General features: G+C 41.2%; 4 protein-coding genes across 11 annotated transcripts; all 4 read left to right on the top strand.

The window, feature by feature from the left end:
* The first annotated feature begins 6 nt into the window (after positions 1–6).
* LOC26533173 (beta-1,3-galactosyltransferase 5-like) lies at positions 7–18,836 on the top strand. 8 transcript variants are annotated; one of them, XM_033379364.1, is made up of 4 exons: positions 7–64; positions 17,317–17,437; positions 17,488–17,553; positions 17,624–18,836. In XM_033379364.1, exons 1-4 carry the CDS (start codon positions 50–52, stop codon positions 18,718–18,720), a joined length of 1,299 nt encoding a protein of 432 aa, XP_033235255.1. In that variant the 5' UTR covers positions 7–49; the 3' UTR covers positions 18,721–18,836. The 8 variants fall into 8 exon arrangements, with proteins under 8 accessions (XP_033235255.1, XP_033235260.1, XP_033235258.1 ...); XM_033379369.1 differs by lacking the exons at positions 7–64; positions 17,317–17,437; positions 17,488–17,553; positions 17,624–18,836 and adding exons at positions 12,376–12,726; positions 12,777–12,842; positions 12,912–12,955; positions 14,958–15,858; XM_033379368.1 differs by lacking the exons at positions 7–64; positions 17,317–17,437; positions 17,488–17,553; positions 17,624–18,836 and adding exons at positions 12,384–12,726; positions 12,777–12,842; positions 12,912–13,871; positions 16,767–16,791.
* LOC6902481 (beta-1,3-galactosyltransferase 1-like) lies at positions 226–1,655 on the top strand. The gene is made up of 2 exons (XM_033379371.1): positions 226–301; positions 357–1,655. The coding sequence occupies exon 2, from the start codon at positions 638–640 to the stop codon at positions 1,481–1,483; it is 846 nt and encodes a 281-aa protein (XP_033235262.1). The 5' UTR covers positions 226–301; positions 357–637; the 3' UTR covers positions 1,484–1,655.
* On the top strand, positions 2,185–8,693 carry LOC4816736 (UDP-GlcNAc:betaGal beta-1,3-N-acetylglucosaminyltransferase 9-like). The gene is made up of 4 exons (XM_001355885.4): positions 2,185–2,948; positions 5,902–6,464; positions 6,528–6,815; positions 7,407–8,693. The coding sequence occupies exons 2-4, from the start codon at positions 6,020–6,022 to the stop codon at positions 8,462–8,464; spliced, it is 1,791 nt and encodes a 596-aa protein (XP_001355921.3). The 5' UTR covers positions 2,185–2,948; positions 5,902–6,019; the 3' UTR covers positions 8,465–8,693.
* LOC117183910 (beta-1,3-galactosyltransferase 5-like) lies at positions 10,911–12,115 on the top strand. Its single transcript, XM_033379370.1, has one exon. The coding sequence runs from the start codon at positions 11,076–11,078 to the stop codon at positions 12,063–12,065; it is 990 nt and encodes a 329-aa protein (XP_033235261.1). The 5' UTR covers positions 10,911–11,075; the 3' UTR covers positions 12,066–12,115.
* Positions 18,837–18,854: the final 18 nt, after the last annotated feature.

Below are 18,854 nucleotides of genomic sequence, written 5' to 3' on the forward strand. Positions count from 1 at the left end.
CAAGAGAAGAATTTTGATTTTGTTAGTAAGAACCAAAAACACCAAAAGGATGCGGTTCTTTATGGTTTTAGGTGCTGTCATTATCATAAACTTAATCGACGCTTCTTTCTCAGCGAAGGAAAGCAAACATGTGCCTTCCATTGGAGGGTTACCGACGCGCCATAAAATGGAAAAAAATGAGGCTAGTGAGTTTTTTCAAGCGACTTCTTATTATTATCTAATCTTTGATTTTCAGGCAAAATCCCCAGCAGGAGACCCAGCGAAAATCAGGGAAGCAACATCGGAAATTATCCACTAACTGGTAAGTGTGCAATTATTTGTAATAATTGTAATAATTTGTAAATATCTTTCCACAGAAAGAAGCAATAAACTGGAGAAGAAAAATCTCAGTTTAGTGCATAGCAGTATACAAGCCTTTTCTGCTGATTCCAATCAACTTCTAAAGACGGCTGAAAACGAAGATATCAAGACAATAAAACCGAGCCAATTTATTAAAAACAAAAGTAAATCCAGGAAGAAGGCACACCCTCGAAAAAAGCCCCACAAACCCGTACCCATTGTGAGCCCGATTAAGGGTGATAGCAGTGTACAAACATCAAGTGCTGTCCCCTTATTACCTGATCGTCCAGTATTTACAATGAAACTGTATGAACCAGGCCACTTAAACGAAGAGATTGATATACAGAGGCTATGTAGGCACAGGGGGTTATCTCTAAGGCTGCTCATTCTAATCACCTCAGCACAGACCCATTTTATGGCGAGAATGTCCATCAGGCAGACCTGGATTCACTACGGAAGCAGGCGAGATGTCGGCATTGCCTTTATGCTTGGACGCACCACGAATGCGACCCTGAACGAGGCTCTCAACAAGGAGAACTATATATATGGCGATATGATTCGTGGAAACTTCATAGACTCGTACTTCAATCTAACTCTGAAGACGATCTCGATGCTTGAATGGGCAGATACGCACTGTCCCAATGTGAAATTCATCCTTAAGACAGAAGACGACATGTTCATCAATGTTCCTAAACTGCTCAATTTCATAGGCAGTGAAAAGGATAATCGTACGATCTATGGTCGCTTGGGGGATAAGCGGATGCCCGAAAGACATAGCGAGTCGAAGGAGAAACAACATGGGGCCATAGAGTACCCAACGTATACCACCGGACCCGCCTATCTCCTCACTGGAGATATTATCCATGAGCTATACGTGCAATCGCTGAGAACGAATTACCTTCCACTGGAGGATGTGTTCACGACAGGCATTGTGGCCGAGAACTTGAAGATTAAGAGGATGCAGTCTGATGATTTTCGCAACGTTCGCACCTCGCTTAACCCGTGCTACATCCGCAACGTGATAAGTGTGCATAACATCGAGGCACACGAACAATTCTATCTTTGGAGGAAGTTGCTGGACCCTACTATCAAGTGTAAAACAGTTTGGCGAATATACTGCAGCGCTGTACAACAGCCAAAGTGAACTCCTGTAAGTTTCGACAAATGGATTGATCCACAAATTGGCAAATATGCTGACGTAATCCATAAATATATGTGAAAAGATTAAAATGTAGCTAAATTGTATGTACGTATACGCACTTAGGTACATACATATATCTTAAGTGATGGGAATATTACAAAAGTTTTTAACCGCATTATTCATTATTAAATGGAAATTGGAAAACAGAATTTTAATATAGTTTATAGGGTATACAAATGGCCATACTCCATTGGTAGTTGGTATATAGCAAATACGGTAGCTACACCGCAGCTTAGGATAAATATATTGTCTTTAGCGATCTACAAGAAGTGTTATTATTAGTATTATTTTCCGTGATTTTATGGTTTTATATATATATATATATATACTGTATGGTTAGTGGTTTTACTCAAGCTGTTATCCTGTTTAAATAAAGTTCGTTTTTTCATGGGTATATTTACGGTATATTTGGAAATTAGACGGTATATTTCTGAGGGTCAGCCACACTGTATCTAAGCGAACTAGTGGATTGGTTGCGAGCTGGTTGCTCTCTCCTGCAACGAAAAAATGAGTCGTACTTTTGAATCTTCAAAGTATATTAGGCGAAAGGGGTGGATTTTACCTAGCAAGCATTATATTTTTGTGCCTTTTTGCCTGCTGTCCATACCCTCCTTTTCCTTCCATTATGTACCAAATATGTAGTTACCATGTAATTGAAATGTAAGAAATTGAGCAAATGTATTCTGAATTTGTGGGAGTAAATAGCCCCCCTCCCCACAAAAAAAAAGCGGAAAAATTGGTTCACCCGTTGGTGGTGTTGAATTTGTGCAAAGCCTCAAAAGTGTCATAAAACTGCAGCAAAAAAGTTCGTATCGTGAATATAAATAAATCAAAGGCTGCAGCAGTCATTAAAAAAAAACAGACTGGGGTTTACCCATCAGTCTGGGTAAAACCTTAATGGTTATATTTTATTTTTAAATCATGCTCGGCATGACTAATGAAACGCGTTGATGCTATAATAAAAGTTAAAGCCGCGAGAAAACTCGGAAAAAGAAGAAAACTCAGAAAACCCCTCAAGGCTCGGAGAGCAGCCAGCAATGGACAAGCGCACGCACACACAAAAGGCTTTAGTGGTGGCACCTACAAAAACAACAGAAGGAGCAGCAGCAGCATCAGCGGCCTTAACCACAATTCAACATCGCTAATTGTCAACAAAAGCAAATTTATTAACGTTAAATAAACACTAAAAATAAACACCGAAAGACAGACATAACGCCAGGCAAGCAAGTAATTATGCTTGACCCTGGTCCGACAATAGACGAAACAGCAACAGCCACAGCCACAAACACAGCCCCCATCTCCGTCTTCGATTCCAATTCCAGCGCCATACTTGCTGGCGGGAGCGTAGTAAGCCTAAGCCCCCCCAGCCAGAGCCGCGCCAGAAGCTGAATAACCCAACATCTGGGAGGTAAGTCATATAGCGACGACCCGGCCAGACGACGCAATGTGCGATGACGGTGCGTTGGTTGCTTGGTTTGTTTCATTCATTGTTGTTTTATTAACATAACACATTTGTTTGGTTGGGCAACAGAGCAAGCTCCGCTACCGATTGAAACGGAGAAGAGAGAGAGAGAGATTTCCACATTGGATTGTCCCACACACACATTGCACCACGAAGCACAGACAGCAGCAGTTTAGAGCAATGTTTCATTAACACGTTAGCTTTTGCCTGGACTGGATTGGATATATGTTCCTGGTACCGCTTTGATGCCACCTTGATTGATAGCCCAGGCAGGCAGGCATCTGTGCAAGATAGTTTTGAGGCCGCCCCGAAAAACCCGTTTTTCAGCTGAACCTGCGATTATCTGCGGTTCATTGTACTTATTAGCAGTCGTCGAAGACACGGGACGGGGACACGAAAAGCCCAGATAGAGAGTCTGACTGAGACTGGAAACGGTTATACGAGTATACCGCAGCACAGCACTTCCGTTCCCCCCTAAACGCTCACTGCTGCTGGCCCCGCTCATTCAAATTACAAAACGTACCGTGTTCTCTCGTACCCGCCACATTTCACGGTACTTTCGGTAATTTCGCGCACAATTACAAATTGATTAAAACGCTTAAGTGCTGAGGAAACATGTGTGGTGTGGAGCAATTCTACAGGGGTCTACAGACTGCATTGCGTCCGTCCGCGCCAAAAAAAAGGGGGAAGTGGAAGTCTGATAAGAGACCAGACCAGTGGCGGGGCGATAAGCTTGACGAATTTGTATTCTCAAAGTACTCGTACTCGTACTCAGAGCAAAGTGTTTAAGCATGGACTAAATGCAAGCCACTTGGTGAATCATCATACCATCTCAGATAAGGCAAGGCACTTTCACTCTCGCTCTGGCTCTCGCTAGCTGATGCTGATGCTGACATGCTAATCAGAGACAGCGCCTGGAACAACAATAGAATAATCTCTCACGTCACGTCACGCTGCGGTTTCCAATAAAGTAAATCTGTTTATTAGCTTTAACATTGTGTGTGGTGTGCGTCTTTCAAAGAGTCTTTCACTGCTCTCTGGTCTGTGATAAGCAGTACACATGGGACTTGAAACGATATGAAGGCTGTAGAGCTAGACCCAAAAAAAATTCCATTATACATATGTATGTATACGGCTTCCTAATACAGACTTTCCCTTTCCCAACACATCCAACAGCTAATGAATGAGTGTAAAGTAGCTGATTGCTCGGCTCTCCATCAATTAAATGGATAAATATTTGCTAAAACGTTAGCAATTAAAACGTTCCGTATTTGATATCATTGAATGAAAGCTTATCTGCCAGTCATTTTCGCAAATAAAGTATCAAATATTTCGTTGTGTTTGTGGGGCACACACGTACAAATATTTATAATTGATACTTATCGTCTTTGGGGTCTTCGGGTATTTTCCTAGCAACAAAACCCTTGGATCTGTCATGGACACCTGATAGCTCTAAAGCATCTAGAATAAAAGATTACCCTATCTCAACTCACTCTGTAGGGGTCCGTAAAGTAATTTATGTGTGATTTCCGATTTGATTTGACCATTAATAATATTATTTCGATATAGTATAACTTACCTTTCTCCTCAAATATTTCCTAGATAAGATAGGCAAGAAAATCTCTGCTAATTGCAACCGTATCTACATACATTCCAGTATGAAAAAACTTAAGATAGCAAACGGCCCCAACCAAATGACGCATTGGGATTTTCATTCTTTCTGCCACTCGAGAACGGTGAGCGAGCAAATCGAAGTTTCTTAGAAAAGTTTGGAGAGGCTCTTTAGACGGTTTTATTGATTGATCTATAACGGGGATAAGAGAGGAGCCTACCTTTCCCGTTCCTGTTCCCGTTGCCGTCCCAACTGGTTCTATCATTTTTATGGTCCCCCGTAAAAAGTGCTGCTATAATTAGTTGGGAGTCCGTCCGTCGTAACTGCTTATTAATATTACAGAAATGCTCGTGTATACATATCGAAAGAAAACATAGAAAGAGGTCTAGACGGAGGCAATCTTATCATCCTATGCTGACTGTTTTCAATCGTTTACGTGCCAAAGCAAAGACAAGTCAAGTGGTAGGCCACCTCTCTCTGGGTGCTGGTCAAGAGTACAGACTCTGTCTTTCTCTTCGTGTTCCAATCATCGGCTCGCCCACGGCAAATCGGGTCAAGAATGCTGTTGACTTGTGTGAGTGAGCCGCATGCTAAGTGGGAGCCGCAGAGCCAAAAACAGACAGAGCCCAAGGCGATGTCGTGACAATTCTGGATGCTGCGTGTTCAAAGCACTTGCGGAATTCATTAGCTCCTAATGTGCTTCCCCATTCGTCATACAAATCTGGGAAGCAACTGCCGCGTGTTTAGCATAATAAGATCGTTTAGCTCCACTTCAATTTAAATTCCGTTAGGACACATGTAATTAGATGTTGATAAAACTACTCTTTACTGAAAAATGTAACAACTTGCAGCGATATCGCCGTGCAAGAAGGTGTAAGAATGTTTATTATCAACCTACCTACTGCCTCTCTCATTACGTATCCAAATATTTGCATTATTTCTCTCTGACAACAACAAGTTAAACAATAATGGAAGACATCATATGGCCAGAGTCGACTTTAACATACCCGACACTGTCAGGAAAGTGAAATAATCAATTCTCTATGTTCCGATTAATGTTAAAGTAGAATCCACACATTCCAAAGGCCCAGTCTCGGTCGTAAAAAAATATATGGTGTGGTAATAACTCCTTCCGCCTTGTTACATTCGTCTAGAGAGAGCCACTCGAAAACAAATATACCTTTCGTGCCCGAGACAAGTGCCGGGTATCCGGCCGGGCGGTATAGGTACATTTAACGAATCAGCAGAATCAGTAGTTTACTTAAGTTTGTTTTGTTCTCATTGCAGTCGCACCGCATACGTCGCGACGCTTGGAACCGCCCAAGCGCCAAGCGGATCGTTTTCATACTCGGAGTATACACAGAAATTACAACGAAACAGAGGAGGAGGAGATCCAGTGCGCACCATGGTGGCCGTGGGGAATCTACACAATACGCGCATGCTGCGCTTCCTCTTAGTCCTAGTGGTCGTCATCCTCACCATCTTCATCTATGCCTCGTACTCGACGACGGCGACGTTGACACCGACTCGTGTGCGACCAGCAGCGTCGCCGCCACAGCAGCTTGTGGGCGGAAGTCCGATTCAAATGAACAACACGGGAGAGTTCGGCCTGGCCACGGGCGAGGCTGTGCCCAAGGCCCAAATCAGATTGCAGCAGCAGCAGCAGGGAGACACTCACAGAAGGCACCCCCCACAGCATCGGCTGCCCACGATCGATGAGGATGCCCTGCTGGATGGAGGCTCTGCTGGTGCCAGTCCCAGTCAGGTTGGTAATGACCAGACGCCCAATGCCGTTGCCGAAGAGATGCTCGAGGAGCAGCAGTATGGCCAAAGTGTTGATGGTATCACTGGTGAGTATTGTCGGTCTGTTCCAGTGCTAATTATGCTAATGATTTAATATTTAATTACATCAGGCAACATCAGCAGCAACAATAACAACAATATCAGCAACAGCACCAGCGAGGTATTGGTTGTCAAACAACCAGCCACTGGCCCTGGCTCCCCCGCCCAGTCGCAACAGTCGCCCAGTCAGCAGCAGCAGGCACAATCCGACGCAGAGGTTCTCATACCAACTTCTAATTTACAAAAGTTCATCGAGAATGCCGATAAGATATTGAAGAACATCACATCGAACAGCAGCAGTGGCACCGGCAGCGGCAGTGGAGTTGCCGCAGCAGCAAACGGAAATGACCAGCACATAGGTAGGGATATTGTAGGAATCCAAGAAAGACAGACTTAAGGATAAAGTAGGGCTTCATAACTGATATTCCATTAGGATAAAGTAGAGCTCCATAACAGATAGGCTTGGGGGGAGCAATAGAGACCACACATAATCCTTCCTGCCCAATACAAAACGTCAATATATGTATGTCTTGCAATAATCTGTTGCTCAATTAGATTACAAAATTATGTTAAAATCTACTTATCTAATAGATATTTTGTATATTCCTACGATATGTATGGAACACACTGTTTATGGAATCGATTGAGTTGAGTTTTCATATTTAAACACCAAATACTTATACATACATAGGCACTGGTGACGTCGAAACGACTTGGCAATGACAAACGTCTGCGCTTAGTCAACTAAACGTCTGTTGAGTCCCACGCTTATGAACACGTATCGTGTTTCCCCCTGACAATAGCAATGTAAACAACGCAAATGTCTGTCGTTCGTTACCTGATACGTCAATTGTCGTATGGTTAGACTAATTAGAATAGAACTCTCCCCCAACTTTTTTTAATGACAATGCATCCCTCTCTCAACTGCTCAACTTTCCATATTTCCACAGATAAGGCCAACCAAGCACCGGAGGATGGCAAGAATGAAGGCTTTGAGGGATACTCGGCTGATTCTGATAAACAGAAGGTGGTCGAGGTTGTCAAGGCCCCTCCTTCTAATCCGATGAAAGATGCCAAGAAAACAAATATGGAAGCAAGACGACCACCTGTACCAGTAATACGCACCACCAAGGGTAGGAGCAGCGTCAAGGAACCACCTTCCCCGGTGGATCCCTCCAAGGGCGTGGCCACAGAGAAGCTCTATGAGTCCGGTCACATCGACGAGGAGATCGATGCCGATCGCATTTGTCCACATGCGGGAGAAACCATCAAGCTGCTTGTGCTCATCAGCTCAGCACAGTCGCACGAGGCGGCGAGAATGTCCATAAGACAGACCTGGATGCACTACGGAAGCAGGCGGGATGTGAGCATGGCCTTTGTCCTGGGCCGCGGCTCCAACGAGACGCTTAACAAGGCACTCACCAAGGAGAACTACATTTATGGAGATCTTATACGTGGCAACTTTATAGACTCATACAATAATCTAACTCTGAAGACGATCTCCTCGTTGGAATGGGCGGACCTGCACTGCCCCCGTTGCAAGTACATTCTCAAGACAGATGACGACATGTTTATAAATGTGCCCAAGCTGCTGGCCTTCCTGGACAAGCATCAGGACAAGCGAACCATCTACGGCCGACTGGCCAAGAAGTGGAAGCCCATACGTAATAAGAAATCAAAGTATTATGTATCGGTCGATCAGTTTGCGGCGGGAGTGTTTCCCTCATTCACCACCGGTCCCGCCTACGTCCTCACCGGGGACATTGTGCACGAGCTGTATGTCCGTTCCCTGAAGACAGTCTATCTGAAGCTAGAGGATGTCTTTACCACGGGCATTGTGGCCAAGAGCTTAGACATTAAGCGGGTGCAGGTGAACGAGTTCGTCAATCGCCGCATCTCGTTCAACCCGTGCAACATACGCAACGCGATCAGCGTGCACATGATCAAATCAAACGAGCAATTCGATCTGTGGAAGAAGCTGCTGGATCAGACAACCAAGTGTAAATAGTATTTTAAGTTTAGATTGTGAAAGGGGGGCAGATAGTAAGCAGATAAGCAGAACGGAAGCAAGGAAAGTGAAGAATCTATGTAATATGATAGAGAATGGATGTAGCAAAAAGCAGCTATAGGATTATTAGCATTATGTCTAGTTTCTAAGTCCTAGGAATATCACAAATTTGTCATCGATCAATTGTATCGATCTTATATGCATACGAATCGAGGGCGAAGAGAGTACATTTTAAAGGTTTAGTAGTTTAATTTTAGCATTATGAATGCCATTATTTAAATGATAATTACTGAGCGATAACTGTGGTTATATCTTAACACTAAATACATGTATGTATATCAAGAGAAAATTCAATTTGCGTTCTACTTTCAAACGTCTATCATCGACTGTTGGCGAACTGCTATTGTGCTGGCGGAGCTATTATCGGGCATTAGCTACTCCCGTCTAGCTGTTTGTTTTACAGGGCTTGTGTTTCCGATTTGCCATTTGATTTGAAGTATAAAAAACCTATCTAGAACAAATATCAACGCTTTCAGACAGTTGCCTCACGTCAGGGATTTCTGTAGATAGTTAATTTTTTTTTTATAAACAAAAAATAAATAGTCACGTTAATGGATAAGATAAAGCAAACTACAGAGACAACCACAAGGAAATCGAACGATTCATTGAATTAACCACAAAGTTAATCTGAACATGCGATCGACGAAATAGATCCTAGATCATCTATGCCAACGAATTTTGTAAAGTCAGTTTTGCGCAACGATAAAGAGAAACAAAATATAGGCCCATTTTGTAAATTCTGAAAACAATATAAAAGTACAGTGCATCTTTTCAAGACTCATTAAGGAATCAGCTAAAATCTCACCGATTAAAGTGCAATAATTTGAGCAAAATCAGGAAAAATATTGAGGTCAAAGTGCTAGAAACCCCATCAGATAACTAACCTCTAGTAGGTGAAATATAAACCCCCCTCTTAAGGGGGCTTGGCACATGACAAAGCAGTCTCGACCGATTTGTGTTATGATTTCTATTGAGTGCTCTTCCGAATTAAAACCCAGTTTCAAACCCCGACAGGTAATTTGGTATTGCACAACCCGCGCTATGATATTTGGCCCCTTTTCTAAATGGGTCTTTATCTTTAGCCAATTAGGGTCTCAGCTTTGTTTCGGTGTGCGCTCAAATATGCCATATTAATTTGGGATCCAATTCCAGCCGCACGAGAGAAGTTTCTGGTGTGTTTATCGTCGACCTTTTTCAACCTTGGACACGTGTACCAAGAGTACAGTCAACACCAAGTACGACGGAAAGTTTTTTCAAAGTTAAACGATTAATTCAAATTTATTTTTACTTTGAACCTGAAATTAGTTTTTCTTTAATTATATAAAATCCTAGCTAGGCAGAAAAACAATTTTTTAGCCACCACATAATGTTTCTCAATGGTCCCAAGTTCCTGGAATTTCTGAGCACGCATTTGAATAAAAATTAGGCCGACTGGGCCTAAATTGGAGGACATTGTCTTGACGGGTGGGGTTCCAGAAAGCTTGGAAATTAATCGTGAAGACAGCGGTTGCACATCAGTTCATCACATATTGTACGTTCGATACAAAAGATCAATACTATATTTGGAATACCTTGCAAAATCAGACGTGACATTTTTGTTTTTTAAATTATTTGCTCCCGATTTTTGTTTCTTATCAAATATACAAATAGTATTTGATAATTGATGGACATTAAAAAGCGGGGTAAATACTTGTTAAGTGACTAATTGATCTGCCTACTCGGGTTTGTATTTGGGCTTATAGGTACCATATTCATGTTTTATGCTTAAAACTGTTAGTTTAGCTATAATTTACGTCGATCACTAGTCTAACATCTATATTTCCTGCACGTACGTGACCGGTTAGGTGATACGTGACGCGCGTCATGCGGCAGCGCGACTTGGTTTTGTGACACTTTGTCCACTTGTTGGTGCACCCATTCAACGTCAACGTAGTAATTTAAAACACTAGTCAAAAACCGTATAGCTACGTTGCAGCTGTTTGAATATACCCCCCAAGATGATGTTTTTAATTATTTATTTAACAGATTACGCTTAACATTCAATGTTAAACTGAGTATTTAGTTTACCGAGCACTGGGTACTAGGGACTCGTATAGTTTATAAACTTTTTACATATTTATAACTCTTCGGTAAATTTCTTCAAAAACATAGAGCAAAATGTGGCTTGTGCCTCTTTTCAGGCAACCTCTTAATCAACAGCATGCCATCGCAAGAAAGTCGAACGAAAATTGCACGGCCAGTATCCAATTCGATTTCACGCTTTTTATTATGATTATTATAAACCATTAAATAAAGATTTGCATGGTCAATTGATATGGTCAATTCTTCACATTCTATTGGTAAAAAGTGCAACCAGAATAGAATAGATTTATAAGAATATAATTCTTTCTTAACTTGAACCCCATTCATCTGTTTAATCTTCTACAGAAAGGAGCATCATCACTGAGGATCAAAATCTCAGTTTAGTGTATAGAAATATTGAAAGCAGACCCTTTTGGCGGATTTCAAACAACTGCAAAAGTCGTTTGAGAACGAGGATATCAAGGCAATAATGCAGAACCAATCTACTACATATCCTAGTACTTCCAAGAAGAAGATACCGACGAACATCACCGTACCAATTGCCAGCACCACTGCTAGGAGCAGCGTACCAGAATTAAGCGCCCAGCCAGCACCAATATTTAATGTTTATGAACCCGGCCACGTCAACGAAAATATTGATAACCAGAAAATATGTAAGGACGGGGGGGCTTTTTTAAAGCTGCTCATTCTTATAACCTCAGCACAGGCCCACTTTATGGCGAGAATGTCAATCAGACACACCTGGATGCACTATGGAAGCAGGCGAGATGTCGGCATGGCCTTTGTCCTCGGAAGCAGCACAAATGAGACCCTGAACGAGGCGCTCAACCAGGAGAACTATATTTATGGCGATATGATACGTGGCCACTTCATAGACTCTTACTTCAATCTCACTCTGAAGACGATCTCGATGCTTGAATGGGTAGATACGCACTGTCCCCGTGTGAAGTACATCCTTAAGACAGATGACGACATGTTCATCAATGTCCCCAAACTACTTGCTTTCATAGATGGGAAAAAGAACTCTCGAACAATCTACGGCCGCTTGGCCAAGAAGTGGAAGCCAATACGAAGTAACAATTCGAAAAATTTTGTGTCTGACAAACAATATGGGTACAGCGTTTATCCACCATTTACCACCGGACCTGCCTACCTTCTCACTGGAGATACTGTACATGATCTATACGTGCATTCGCTCAGAACGTATTATTTTCATCTGGAGGATGTCTTCATGACGGGTTTTGTGGCCAGTCGCTTAAAGATTAAGAGGGTTCATAGCGGCTACTTTCGCAACCGCCGCATCTCGTTGCATCCTTGCAGCATCCGACACACGATCAGCGCACATATGATCAGAGAAAGTGAACAATACGATCTTTGGAGGAAGCTGATGGCCTCGACTGTCAGGTGTAAGGCAACTGCATTGTATCAAAATTTCAAAACATTTACTACTCGCATTTAGTCGACAGAATTGTAATAAAATCGGAAGTGTCAATTAAAAAATGTAAACAACTTGTTGATTATCTAGCATCTGATCATACATTTCATTGCATTATAAAGCCAAAAGTATACCCGTTATTAATAGAGAATCGTGACTCTGGTCAGGATCAATCGTCGTGTTATTGCACATTGCCTAAATTGATGCCTAAATCTCAGAGACTATAAAAACTCAACTGCTTTTTTCCGTTCCAACTCTCTTTGTTGGTTACGTTCATCTCGTGACCCTCGTGACAGAATACCTATAAATCTTAAGGTCGAGGCACGTGTGCCTTGATAAAAATGTTTCGACTGCTTGAATGCTTAATGTATTGAAAATTCGAATTTGTTTTTAGGATATCGGGATTGTTTATCTAAATTTTAGTTATAATTGCAATTGAACCACAATATATTCTTCAGTGAGGAAATACTTAAAATATAAAGGAATACAATAGAAGAATTTGTATGTCCAGTACGTTTAGTGAAAACCCGCACCAACAACACCAAAAGGATGCGGCTCTGTATGGTTTTAGGTGCTTTCATTGTCATAACCTTAATCAACGCTTCTTTCTCGGCGGAGGAAAGCAAACATGTGCCTTCCATTGGAGGGTTTCCGATGCGCCATAAAATCGAGAAAAATGTGTTGAGTGAGTCTTGTCAAACGACGTCTTATTATTATCTAATCACTGATTTTCAGGCAAAATCCCCATCAGGGGAGCTAGCAAAAATCATGGCAGCAACATCGGAAATTATCCACTAACTGGTAAGTGTGCAATTATTTCTAATTATACCCCCCCTGAGCTTCGCTTATCTGTTTAATCTTTTTCCACAGAAAGAAGCAATAAAACGGAAGAGAAAAATCTTCGCCCGAGTAAGGGCATTAACAGTGTACAAACATCAGGTGCTGCCCCGTTATTACCTGATCGTCCAGTACTGACAATAAAAATCTATGAACCAGGCCATCTAAACAAAGAGATAGATATAAAGAGGATATGTGGATACGGGGGGAAATACTTAAAGCTGCTCATTCTGATCACCTCAGCACATTCCCACTTTACGGCGAGAATGTCCATCAGACATACCTGGATGAACTATGGAAGAAGGCGAGATGTAGGCATAGCCTTTGTGCTTGGGCGTACCACAAATGCGTCCCTGTACGAGTCTCTCAACAAGGAGAACTATATTTATGGCGATATGATACGAGGACAATTCATAGACTCTTACATCAATCTCACTCTGAAGACGATATCTTTGCTAGAATGGACAGATACGCACTGTCCTCGTGTAAAATACATCCTTAAGACAGATGACGATACGTTCATAAATGTTCCTAAGCTGCTCGACTTCATAGACGGACATAAGGATAATCGAACGATATATGGGCACATAATTGAGAATGCAAAGCCATACCGACAAAGGGCGTACAAATCTTTTGTACCATATCACCAATATGGGGGCTCTGTTTATCCACCATTTGCTACTGGAACTGCCTACCTTCTTACTGGAGACATTGTACATGAGCTATATGTTCACTCGCTCAAAACGAATTATATTCAACTGGAAGATATCTTCACGGCCGTTTTGGCCCAGAGCTTGAAGATTAAAATTGTGAATGCCGGCAGCTTTTACAACACGCGCATCCCGTTCCTGCCGTGCAGAATCCGCAACGTGATCAGCGTTCATGATATCAAGGAAAACGAAATATACGATATTTGGAGAAAGCAGATGGACTCCACTGTCAAGTGCAATTAATTAATTAAAATTAATTATTTGAAATTAAACACACCCTCAGATTCAAGATCGAGTTCTGAAAAAAATAGAATATGTATCTGTTAAATGACTCTACTTTTATACATACACATGTACATGTATATACACACACGTCTTCATAAGACCTAAAGAAGACTTTAGGGATATGTATAGTAGTTTTATAAATTATGTATATTATTATATTAGATGGTTTCCAAAGTCAAATGCTTTACTGAAATCGGGAGTTTTTTGGAAAAATTTAGCAAAGAGATTAGCAATTGCCTGACCCTGGACCCTATGTACATATATTTCATCTACTTAATATACTACTTTGAATATGTACATATTTTGAATGATAATGCCCTGATATCTTAAGGTGTGCCTTGACAAAAACGTTTCGACTGCTTAATGTATTGAAAATTAGAATTTGTTTGGGATCATCGTTATTTTTTTTTTCTAAATTTCAGTTATCATTGCAGTTTAACCACATTCTTTTCTTTAGTGACGAAACATTGAAAAAATATAAAGTTATTCAAGCGAAGAATTTGTATGTCCAGTAGGATTTGTCGGAACCAAAAACACCAAAAAGATGCGGCTCTTTATGGTTTTAGGTGCTGTCATTATCATAACCTTAATCGACGCTTCTTTCTCGGCGGAGGAAAGCAAACATGTGCCTTCCATTGGAGGGTTTCCGATGCGCCATAAAATCGAGAAAAATGTGTTGAGTGAGTCTTGTCAAGTGACTTCTTATTATTATCTAATCATTGATTTTCAGGCACAATCCCCAGCAGGAGACCCAGCGAAAATCATGGCAGCAACATCGGAAATGATCCACTTACTGGTAAGTGTGTAATTATTTGTAATTATTTCTCCACCTGAGCTCTGCTTATCTGTTTAATCTCTTTTCACAGAAAGAAGCAATAAACTGGAGAAGAAAAAACTCAGTGTAGTGCATAGCAGTATTCAAGCCTTTTCTGCTGATTCCAATCCACTTCTAAAGACGGCTGAAAACGAAGATATCAAGACATTAAAACCGAGCCAATTTAATAAAAACAGAAGTAACTCCAGGAAGAAGGCACACCCTCGAAAAAAGTCCCACAAACCCGTACCCGTTGTAAGCCCTGTTAAGGGCATTAGCAGTGTACAAACATCAGGTGCTGCCCCGTTATTACCTGATCGTCCAGTACTGACAATAAAAATCTATGAACCAGGCCATCTAAACAAAGAGATAGATATAAAGAGGATATGTGGATACGGGGGGAAATACTTAAAGCTGCTCATTCTGATCACCTCAGCACATTCCCACTTTACGGCGAGAATGTCCATCAGACATACCTGGATGAACTATGGAAGAAGGCGAGATGTAGGCATAGCCTTTGTGCTTGGGCGTACCACAAATGCGTCCCTGTACGAGTCTCTCAACAAGGAGAACTATATTTATGGCGATATGATACGAGGACAATTCATAGACTCTTACATCAATCTCACTCTGAAGACGATATCTTTGCTAGAATGGACAGATACGCACTGTCCTCGTGTAAAATACATCCTTAAGACAGATGACGATACGTTCATAAATGTTCCTAAGCTGCTCGACTTCATAGACGGACATAAGGATAATCGAACGATATATGGGCACATAATTGAGAATGCAAAGCCACACCGACAAAGGGCGTACAAATATTTTTTACCATATCACCAATATGGGGGCTCTGTTTATCCACCATTTGTTACTGGAACTGCCTACCTTCTTACTGGAGACATTGTACATGAGCTATATGTTCACTCGCTCAGAACGTATTATATTCAACTGGAAGATATCTTCACGGCCGTTTTGGTCCAGAGCTTGAAGATTAAAATTGTGAATGCCGGCAGCTTTTACAACACGCGCATCCCGTTCCTGCCGTGCAGAATCCGCAACGCGATCAGCGTTCATGATATCAAGGAAAACGAAATATACGATATTTGGAGAAAGCAGATGGACTCCACTGTCAAGTGCAATTAATTAAATCGGAAGAGACATCTGATAATATTTTGAGTAATTGCTAATACTGATTAAAAACGAGGGGGAACGTTGTGAGTTGCTGCGGACACCGCAACTCTACAGTTATACCCGATACTAAGTCAGTATGGCTCTCCTCCGGCAGACGCCGCTAATATTAAACGACACCACAAAGAGTGCGTGCGAGAGAGACAGAAAATCAGTCTGAGCGTGACGTCGGGCGCTGCGTAGCCACTGCAAATTGATTTGTTGCTTTTGGCTATAAAAATGATCTGATCTGATCCAGATTCAGCAACTTGATAGATATGGTCATTATCTGTGATTCTGCGTTTTTAGTTTTCTCGAATCTGCAATATTGTGGATGCAACAGATTTTCGTCCTTTATGTGGGCGGAAGGAGGTGGGGCGAAATTCTGAGATATACGTTTTATAGTGAGATCTAACAGAAGTGCGGATACCAAATTTTGTTACTCTAGCCTTAATAGTCTCTGAGATTTGTGGTTGCCCCAGATTTTCGTACTATGCGGGGGCGGAAGGGGGTGCGGCGAAATTTTGACATAAAACGGTCAAGGTCCGATATCACAGGAGTGTGCATACCAAATTTGGTTGCTCTAGCTTTTATGGGTTCTGAGATCCTTGAACTCATATTTTGCAATTGGCAAAACCGACCATGAAACCTGTGTGAGACAGAGCGAGAAAGAGTGAAATTGTTTTCGTGATTCTGGCTATAATAATTATACAATCTGGTTCAGATTTCTACGATTCTGCGTTTTTGGTTTTCTTGTATCTTTAAAATAGAATATATATACTTTATGGGGTCGGAAACGATTCCTTCTGGACGTTACAAACATCCATTTTCACCACAAATCTAATATACCCCAATACTCATTTTGAGTATCGGGTATAATTAATTATTTGAAATTAAACACACCCTCAGATTCAAGATGGAATTCTGAAAAAAATAGAATATGTATCTGTTAAATGACTCTACTTTTATACATACACATGTACATGTATATACACACACGTCTTCATAAGACCTAAAGAAGACTTTAGGGATATGTATAGTAGTTTTATAAATTATGTATATTATTATATTAGATGGTTTCCAAAGTCAAATGCTTTACTGAAATCGGATGTTTTTTGGAAAAATGTAGCAAAGAGATTAGCAATTGCCTGATCCTGGACCCTATGTACATATATTTCATCTACTTAATATACTACTTTGAATATGTACATATTTTGAATGATAATACCCTGATATCTTAAGGTGTGCCTTGACAAAAACGTTTCGACTGCTTAATGTATTGAAAATTAGAATTTGTTTGGGATCATCGTTATTTTTTTCTTCTAAATTTCAGTTTAACCACATTCTTTTCTTTAGTGACGAAACATTGAAAAAATATAAAGTTATTCAAGCGAAGAATTTGTATGTCCAGTAGGTTTTTGTCGGAACCAAAAACACCAAAAGGATGCGGCTCTTTATGGTTTTAGGTGCTGTCATTATCATAACCTTAATCGACGCTTCTTTCTCGGCGGAGGAAAGCAAATATGTGCCTTCCATTGGAGGGTTTCCGATGCGCCATAAAATCGAGAAAAATGTGTTGAGTGAGTCTTGTCAAGTGACTTCTTATTATTATCTAATCATTGATTTTCAGGCACAATCCCCAGCAGGAGACCCAGCGAAAATCATGGCAGCAACATCGGAAATGATCCACTTACTGGTAAGTGTGTAATTATTTGTAATTATTTCTCCACCTGAGCTCTGCTTATCTGTTTAATCTCTTTTCACAGAAAGAAGCAATAAACTGGAGAAGAAAAAACTCAGTGTAGTGCATAGCAGTATACAAGCCTTTTCGGCAGATTCCAATCCACTTCTAAAGACGGCTGAAAACGAAGATATCAAGACAATAAAACCGAGCCAATTTAATAAAAACAGAAGTAAATCCAGGAAGAAGGCACACTCTCGAAAAAAGCCCCACAAACCCGTACCCGTTGTAAGCCCTGTTAAGGGCATTAGCAGTGTACAAGCATCAAGTGCTGCCCCGTTATTACCTGATCGTCCAGTACTCACAATGAAAATCTATGAACCAGGCCATCTAAACAAAGAGATTGATATAAAGAGTATATGTAGACACAGGGGAAAATACTTAAAACTGCTCATTCTGATCGCCTCTGAACACTCTCACTTTATGGCGAGAATGTCTATCAGACACACCTGGATGCACTATGGAAGCAGGCGAGATGTAGGCATGGCCTTTGTGCTTGGCCGTACCATCAATGCGTCCCTGACCGAGTCTCTTAACAAGGAGAACTATATTTATGGCGATATGATACGAGGACACTTCATGGACTCTTACAATAATCTCACTCTGAAGACGATCTCTTTATTAGAATGGACGGATACGCACTGTCCTCGTGTGAAGTACATCCTTAAAACAGATGACGACATGTTCATCAATGTCCTTAAACTGCTCGACTTCATAGAGGGAAAAAAGAAAGCTCGAAGCATCTACGGGCGCTTGGCCAGGAAGTGGAAGCCAATTCGAAGTCAGAAGTCTAAAAGTTTTGTGTCTCGCCAACAATTTCGGGGCACCGTTTATCCACCATTTACCACCGGACCCGCCTACCTCCTCACTGGCGACATTGTACATGAGCTATACGTGCAATCGCTGAATACGTATTATATGCCACTAGAAGATGTCTTCATCACGGGAATTGTGGCCAAGAGGTTAAAGATTAGGAGGGAGCACGCCAAGGAATTTCGCAACAGCCGAATCTCGTTCCTTCCGTGCAACATACGCAATGCGATCAGCGTACACAAGATCAAGCCAATTGAACAGTACAATCTTTGGAGGAATCTCATGGACTCGACTAAAAAGTGTGAATAATTTCCTACGAACAAGGACTAAATCTATGTAAAAGATAATCATTTAGCTAAAGCCCGATACAGAAATAGAACTACATTGTATGTGATGTGTGATCTTAGGTGTTGAGAATATATATGCAAAAAGTAAAATTAAAT

Source organism: Drosophila pseudoobscura, chromosome 4 (assembly GCF_009870125.1).
Source record: "Drosophila pseudoobscura strain MV-25-SWS-2005 chromosome 4, UCI_Dpse_MV25, whole genome shotgun sequence".
NCBI classification, from domain to species: domain Eukaryota; kingdom Metazoa; phylum Arthropoda; class Insecta; order Diptera; family Drosophilidae; genus Drosophila; species Drosophila pseudoobscura.